The 7,912-nt window shown below is 57.8% G+C and overlaps 1 protein-coding gene across 1 annotated transcript in view; it reads left to right on the forward strand.

The window, feature by feature from the left end:
- The first annotated feature begins 258 nt into the window (after positions 1-258).
- The window catches only part of PER2 (period circadian regulator 2), a 30,649-nt gene continuing 22,995 nt past the window's right edge, over positions 259-7,912 (forward strand). The window contains 7 exon segments of the mRNA XM_049614566.1: positions 259-290; positions 292-470; positions 959-1,016; positions 1,864-2,018; positions 4,706-4,827; positions 5,596-5,797; positions 7,778-7,829. Of these exon segments, the coding sequence (XP_049470523.1) occupies positions 259-290; positions 292-470; positions 959-1,016; positions 1,864-2,018; positions 4,706-4,827; positions 5,596-5,797; positions 7,778-7,829 (800 nt within the window).

The raw sequence follows: 7,912 nt of genomic DNA on the forward strand, positions 1-7,912 counted from the left end.
CTCCTGACCAGGCCGTCGGCAATTAGAGACGTCTGGGGGCTGCGGCCACGCGATTCATCCGCTTCCTAATTCAGGGCAGGTAGGAGCTCAGTGAACAAGAGCAAAGAATGCCCACGGTTGACTCTGACCGCGCCTGGCTTACTTAGCGGACCGTGGAGACAGATCCCAGTGAGGCGCCCCACGCGGCGGCTGCGGTGACTGAGCTCTTCGAGGCCTGATGACATTTCTCTCTTTTCCCAGCTTCACTGTGGAGCCAACATGAACACGTACGCGGAATACCCCCCCCAGCCGCCCGGCCCAGGAGCCCGTGGAGCCGCCCCGGCCCCACGAAGCCCCCCTCCAGGAAGACGTCGACATGAGCAGCGGCTCCAGCGGAAATGAAGCTGAAAACTGCCCCTCGGGGCGGGGCTCGCGGGGCGGCAAGGAGCTGGGGGTGCTGGTCCGGCCGCCTGTCGCCCCCCCCGGGGTAGGTGGGACCCTCGGCCCACCGAGGCCGGGCTGGGTGTCTGTTTTCTCTGTATCTCATCCTGTTGGATCGCTTTTGTGATCTTTAAATCACGATGGCCCGGTTTTTCAACATTAAAAAGAGAAATCTCATTAACCCAGAATAACTAAAATTTACTGTAGCGATGCGACTGTCGGTGTCGCGTATCTGGTTGCCGGTAGACAACCGCTAACGAGAGTGGTGAGGTCTTGGGGGCCGAGGACTCGGGAGCCCCGCTAGCGGCCGGGCGGCCTCCAGAAAATGAACTCGTTCCCTCAGTCCTTCTCGGAACACTCAGTTTTCCTGGTATCTGAAGGTTTTATGCTCCCGCTTCCCCTTTCCCTCGTGTTTTTCCTCAGTTGCCTTGCTCTGGTATAATCTGGATCGTTGTCTCTGGCGGGATGGGGGGAGAAGTGGGTGGAGCGTGCAGCCCTCTGAGTCTGGCCTTGCCTCTCGCTCGTGCTTACAGTCCAGATGCCTTTGGCCTCCTGATGGCGAAGTCTGAACACAGCACGACGACAAGCGGCTGCAGGTGAGGCCGGTTAGAACCCCCTTGCTTTCGGGTCTTTAGAGACATGGAGATTTGTTACTGGAGGTTACGTCCCCCTGGAACATTCCGCGCCCACGTTAGGTGTTTGTGACACAGGCATCCTTAACTTCATATCCACAGACATTTTCGTATGACCGCTGGAGCAGACGCCGGCTCTTAAGCCCGGGTGTGTGGGCACCTGGCCACCTCGCCCTAGAAAGAGACCTGGTTTCTAACCTTCTTTCTGCAGCACCCTCTGCTCTTACCAGGAGGTGCCCACCTGTTCTGACTTCCTCCTCTCTCCGTATCCTTAAGTTTAGATGTCCTTCTTAGAACCTTCCTCTTTGAGGACTTCTCGTGTTCCTCATTCACATTCCTGCCCCCCGGGAAACCAGTTTGCTGTGCTCTGTAATGGCCATCACCCGATGCTTTTCTGTCTGACACGGGTCAGGCAGGCAGGGCTCCCGAGGGGTAGCCTGCTCAGCCAGACTGCGGGTCGACCAGCAGGCCATGCTGGGCAAAGCCCGGCTCTAGCCACGGGGAAAGGAAGCCCAGGTGAAGGGGCTCGTGCCGCACCCACTTGGGTCAGAGCAGTGGTCCCCAGCCGGGGCGTCTCGTCCCCCTGCAGGAGATGTCTAGCAGGGTCGGGAGACAGCTCCGGTTGTCACAAGTGGCGAGGCGATCCTGGCCTCTGCTGCTGAGGCCAGGGATACTGCGATGCATCCCACAGTGCGCCACAGAGAACCACGCAGACCGAAATGTCCTGGGGGCCTGGTGCAGAAATGGGACTAGAGGCACAGGAAGGAGGAGTCAGGAAGCCAACGTGTGATGGCTTTCTTTAATGCCACAGCAGCGAGCAGTCTGCCAAAGCAGACACGCACAAGGAGCTGATAAAAACCCTGAAGGAGCTGAGGGTCCACCTCCCTGGAGACAAGAAGGCCAAAGGGAAAGCCAGCACGCTGGCGACCTTGAAGTATGCGCTGAGGAGCGTGAAGCAGGTGAAAGGTAGGTCCGGCCGCGTCTTTGATCCAAACTCGTAGAAATCCGTTGGGTGGTGTCGACTTTCTAAAACCCAGTCCTGAAACTGCAGAAGGAAATTGTGGAAGTCTGGGAAAAGGCAATGATGGGAAACCTTAATTCTCTGGAAGTTTTCTATTGTACTTGGCAATTAGAGAGAAAAAAAAGAAAAACAGAAAAGCGGCTAATATAAGACGTGTATTTACAGCGTAAAGCTTCTGTGCTCTGGGCTGGGGTCAGGTGGTGCTCAAAAGACACAGCTTCCTCCAGGCTCAGGCGGGAGCTGGTGGCCCTACTGTGTGAGCAGCTCGGAGCACGAATGTGAGTTGAACTGAGGGCCGGTGGCTCCTTTGAAAAATAACAAGAGATGCTCCTCTTCTCAGTTGGTTAAGCGTCCTACTCTTGATTTCAGCTCAGGTCATGAGCTCACAATTCGTGAGATCGAGCCCCATGTCAGGCTCTGTGCTGACAGTGTGGAGCCTGCTTGGGATTTTTCTCTCTCCCTCTCTCTGTCCCTCCCCAGTGCATTCTCTCCCTCTCTCTCTCTCTCAAAAATAAATAAACTTAAAAAAAAAAAAAAGAGATACGAGGGAGGCTTTTGCCAGATCTCACCCTCACAGGACGGTATTTTAGGGCCCCTGCTTTAGACCTTCTGGTTTGTGTAAAAATCTCCATGTGAGTCTCCGTGTGGTTGTGTCTTTCACCCAGGAAGCCAAGCAGGGAGCCTCCTTCCATCACAGGCCCCGCCCAGACTCCACTCCCGCTTGGGGGCATGTTTGGATCTGACTCTCAGGTGGCAGATTATGTAAGAGCCCTTAGGGCTGCCCGTGGTCTAGACTAAGGCTTCCACCTGAGGGTGCCTGTGCCCAAGTCCTCATAGATGCAGTGCGGGAATCTGAACAAACACTGCAGTTTCCAAAACCTTTGCATCGTCCGGCTCAGACACTTGACGTTTCAATAAACTCCAAGCCCCTTAAGTAACTGCCGACAGAGTGGGGACTTCCTTCACTCACTGCGGCTGGACTTCGCACTGAGCAGGTACCCCGCCCCCATCTCCTGGGACTCGGGCAACCGCAGGTGCCTCTGTCTCCGGGACGGGTAAGGGGCACACTGCTCTAAGGACACACACACGCGCGCACCAGATTTTCTAGAGAAGCAGGAACTTGACTGCTGGGTGAGCCCTTCTGCAGACACCCATCCCGAGGAGTTTGGGCTGTGACCCCTCTGTTTGGGTCACTTCGGGATGCTTTAGCTACGGGACAGTCAGAAAGGTTCGTGCAGCCTCGCCTTTTGGTCTGTTGCTGGGAATGGGGATATGAGCTTTGAGAGTTTTTTTAAATTTCCTGCAGTGCTTGAGAGAGAACAGCAGACAGCTTGGGGGAAGTATCCCTGATCTTCGAGCAGTGAACCCTCAGGCGAACCTTTCCGTTTTGCTGGGAACCCCCCACTCCTGCACTTTGAGGAATCTCTCAGCTGTTTGGGCCCCTTATGAGCAGGAAACAGAGACAGAAGAAAAGCCAACATCTCGTTAGGGCGGACGAGGGGGTACACGTCCCTCTACCAGGGAGCCCCAGCCCCACTCTACCCACTTGACCTTCGTGTACCTGTCACAGGCACGCGGAGGGCCCAGTGGACCCTGCACAGTGAAAATGTGGGTAAGAAGAGAAAAACCCGGGAGGTTGAGATAAAGACTCAAACAATGGCTTTGTTCTGTTATCATCAGTTACTCCCTCCAGGCCCGTCGCCCGTGCAGTCTGGTGGAAAGGTCCGGTGCTGGGCATGGGGGGTCTGCGGTGTGTGGTATCCGCTGGCCTCCTGGGTGCCCTCGTCAGCCCCAGATCTCTCTTCAGGCTCCTGTCTAAACCTGTGTCTGTTTTGTGAGGGTTAATAGAGTAGAAACAGAAGCCATGCTCGGCCAGCCTACCCAAGGGCGCTCACAGACTGCAGGGGTAGGGGCTTCTCTGAAGGGCGGGGCTGCCGGCACCCGTCCCTGGGGGCTGCCCCCCACCCCGGAGGCCTGGGGGGGAGGCAGTACCATGATAGTTGCCCTTGAAAGCTGTATGTCCTGAGATGAGTGGATTCTGTCTGGATGGGAGCGCCAGGGCCACAAGGAACCACATACTGGGGCCACGGCCATCCTACAGAGAGACTCCCTTGTTGGGTCACGATTAAAGACCTTGTGGGCAAAGTGAGGGTTAGGGGGAACTCTCCACCCAGGTTACTTAAAATAATGTGTACTTACCATTTTATTTTATTTTTTGTTATTTATCTTTTGAGCAACAGAGAGAGTGTAAGCAGGGGAGGGGCAGAGAGAGAGAGAGAGGGAGACACAGAATCGGAAGCAGGCTCCAGGCTCCAAGCCGTCAGCACAGAGCCTGATGCAGGGCTCGAACCCACGAGCCGTGAGACCGTGACCTGAGCCGATGTCGGCCGCTGCACCGACTGAGCCTCCCCGGCGCCCCGTGTGCTCACCACGTTAGAAGTTCTGTAATCGCAGGTCTTCGGGGTTTTCAGGACAAATGAAAGATTTCTGTTTGCTTTGCCTTCACGTTTCTCTTTCCGTTCTCTCGGCGTCCAAGGAGGCTAGTGTGCGTAGCCCCCCTTTCCCGTGAGAACAGTCGCGTCCGGACGCGCAGAGGCGGGAGCCGTTTTCAGCCCCTTGGTCTCTCCCGCAGCCAGTGAGGAATACTACCAGCTGCTCTTGTCGGGCGAGAGCCAGGCCTGCGGCGCCAGCCTGCCCTGCTACACCGCGGAGGACATCGAGGGCGCCACTTCCGAGTTCATCGTGAAGAACGCGGTAAGCGGAGCCTCCCCCCGCCAGAAGCCGAGCCCTTGATCCGGTTAAGCCACCGCAGGGACGACGAAAACAAGGTCAAGTGAGCGATTCAGAAGCGGGTCGTGTAGCACACTCTTGCGGCTTTCTGTGAGGCTGTCCTTCTCTCACGGCGACTCCGCCCCATGCCTTGCGCGTGTAAGAGCGAGCCCCACCTTGACCGAGCAGTGACCAGGTGATCTTAGGCTCACTTTGGGGCACCTGGGATTTGAACTCAGTTCCCGAGACTCCAACGCTCATGCTTTCTTAAGCAGCCTGTTAGGGTGGAGGCACCCTTGGGGGTCTGGGGGAAGGGGAGCGAGTGCTCCCTTCCCTGCACCCCTAGTTCTCAGTCAGAGAGCAGGCTTAAGGGCAGGTGGGGACCCAGACATACTGGAACCGTGGCAGAACTGGCCTGGAGAGTGGGGCTCCCCAGTCCTTCCCGCGTCCTTCCTCCAGTGTCCCCACTGCAGCTGAACCCCCCCCCCCCCCCAGAGCTCCCCGGGCCAGGGCTCAGGCTAGCCGGCGGGGAGGGAGCCCAGGGCAGGAGCCTCTGGGGCTCCCTGGGAGAGAGATGGGCTGGCAGGGGAGAGGCCCAGGGGAGAGAGATAGGGGTAGAGGCGAGGAGAGTTCTGGCCAGGGCTGAGGAGGGGGACCAGACGCCTCCCCTGAGCTCCCAGTCTGTGGTCCCGGGGAGGGGCGGCCCATCCGGACCCCATCTGCTGTCCCCACTGAGCCCCTTCTTCCTTCCAGGGTATGTTTGCTGCAGCGGTGTCCCTGGTCACCGGGAAAATCCTGTACGTCTCCGACCAAGTTGCCTCCATCTTTCACTGTAAAAGAGACGTCTTCCCCGGCGCCAGGTTCGTGGAGTTCCTGGCGCCCCACGACGTCAGCGTGTTCCACGCGTCCACCACGCCTTACAAGCTCCCGCTCTGGGGCGTCTGCAGCGGAGCAGGTGAGGGCCCCGGGGGGTGGCTGAGCGGTGGCCACCTGGCCTGGTGTGCCAGCGGCACGGGGGTCGTGGGGCTCTGGGGCACGTGCCACATCTCACCTCTGCCAGAAACCGGCAGCACGCCCCTGCCCGACAGCTGTCGAGGCCAAAGACAGAAAGCTGCTCGCTCAGGATAAACTTAGAAAAGTAGTCTTTTCATGAATTTCAGAGAGGGAAAGCTGTTTGAGAAGACTCTAAGAAACATTAGGCATTTTAGAAACGAAGTCGTTCTGAGAAGCTGGGGTCTCGGCGTGAACCCGCAGAGTGCAGAGACCGGGCCCTGCGTCCTGCGGGCGCCATGGCGGTCAGCCGCAGTGATGTCGCAGTGATGGGCGGGCGCTCCTCCCCTCGGCCAGGGGCGGCTTTGTGCTGGCGGCCTGCGACGTCCTCCTGGGCTCAAACCGTGAGCTCTCCGGGCTGGTCAGGCTCCAGTCTGCACAGTGGCCAGACGAGTCTCAGCAGAGACGTGGCACCGGGTCCTGGCAGAAGGTGCCAGACAGGGGAGGGGCCCAACCAGCTCAGGCCTTCCCTGAAGCCTCTCCACACTTCCAGGGACCAGGGAGGCCAGCAGAAGCCCCCCTTTTGCCGTGTAAGTCCTCCACCATCTGTCTACCTGTCCCCTGTGGGGCTCTGGTCTCTCGGAGCTGAAGTTGAACCAAAGGGCAGAAACACTAAGGAACCGGGAGGGACGGGACACAGTGGGACTCAGTGTGACTGTGGGGGTCATCCCAGATAGGCGTGACCTCAGTTGTGATCTTGGCTGGAGCCTGCCCGGGGCTGCATCGCCCAGAACCGGCTCCCGTTTCGCCCTTGGCTCGGGGGTCAGCATCTCTGCTCATATCACATGCTCCTCAGCCCCACTGACACCGTCTCCTGGATCGCGGGCCCCTGTCCCCACCTGCTCCCTCCTCCTCCTGCTTCCGGTCTGCCGGCCGGGCCGCCACCCCACCCACCACAGCTGCACGGCGGAACCTTCCCTACAGCAGACAAGCCAAGCCAGGAGTTGGCCATAGGGTTGACTCGTGAAAGGAGACACTCACTTTTGGTTTCAGATATAGAGCCGCCTGCCTTCTTCCGGAAATCCCACCAAGGACTGTCCAGTCAGGTCACTAAAGCTTGAGGGCGTGTCATGAGGACCCGTAGGTCACTGCGTGGAAGGGACATCGCTCTGCACGTGGTTTACGGCGTGAACAGGCGGGCACCGTCTCCCTAGGATGGTTGCCCCTGAATTTTTGTCTGAATAAAAAAGAAGGACCGGGTGACTTCTCCGAGGCCTTTCCAGGCCGTAACTCTATGCTGTTTTCCCTCGTTAGGGATTTCCTACTTTTCTTCTTTCTTTGGAGTAGACGAAACTTTACGTGAAAGGTCGGCGTCTGAGATTTCTTCTTAAAAAATTCCTTTATCGTGGAAACGCCATTCCCTCATCTCTGATGACGCCGCCTGAATGACCCCGTGTTGCTCAGCGTTTCAGATTTTGAAAAAGGTTAATATTTTAGCAGAAGGACTGACGTGAGCTTGGGTAGGGCCTTCTATTGGAACCGAATATCCCCCCAAACATGTAGGTGGAGGGCCTACATGTTTAGGCCTTACACACACACGTTCGGCCCATCAGTCAGTCGGTTTCCCCGAGTTAAATGGCTTGTTAGTTGGCGTGTTTGTGTCAGCTTCGGAACCGTTTCAAAAATGGTAAAGTTCTGGCGGCAGACTTTTAGCCCCTCCTGATCCGGTACGTGCGACACTCACGAAGCACGTTTCAGTCGGAAGTGTGATAAATGGCCTCTGAGGGCTCCGCTTTGTGCCTGTGTAAACATGCCTTCGCGCCTGACGATTCCCCCGCCTCTCTTTGGCTTGGGAGAAGCCAAGAGTGCCAGCCCGTGTGTCCTGTCGTGCGATGGGATGAGATCGGATGGGATTGGGTGTGTGACTCGGGGCTCTTTCTTTCAGATGCGTTTACTCAAGACTGCATGGAGGAGAAGTCTTTCTTCTGCCGAGTCAGGTAAGCCCGTGCCTGGGTGTCCCAAGCTGGGCACGGTGCCAACACTTCCCCCCCCCCCCCCCCCCCCCCCCCCCCCCCCCCCC

Source organism: Panthera uncia, assembly GCF_023721935.1.
Source record: "Panthera uncia isolate 11264 chromosome C1 unlocalized genomic scaffold, Puncia_PCG_1.0 HiC_scaffold_3, whole genome shotgun sequence".
NCBI classification, from domain to species: Eukaryota; Metazoa; Chordata; class Mammalia; order Carnivora; family Felidae; genus Panthera; species Panthera uncia.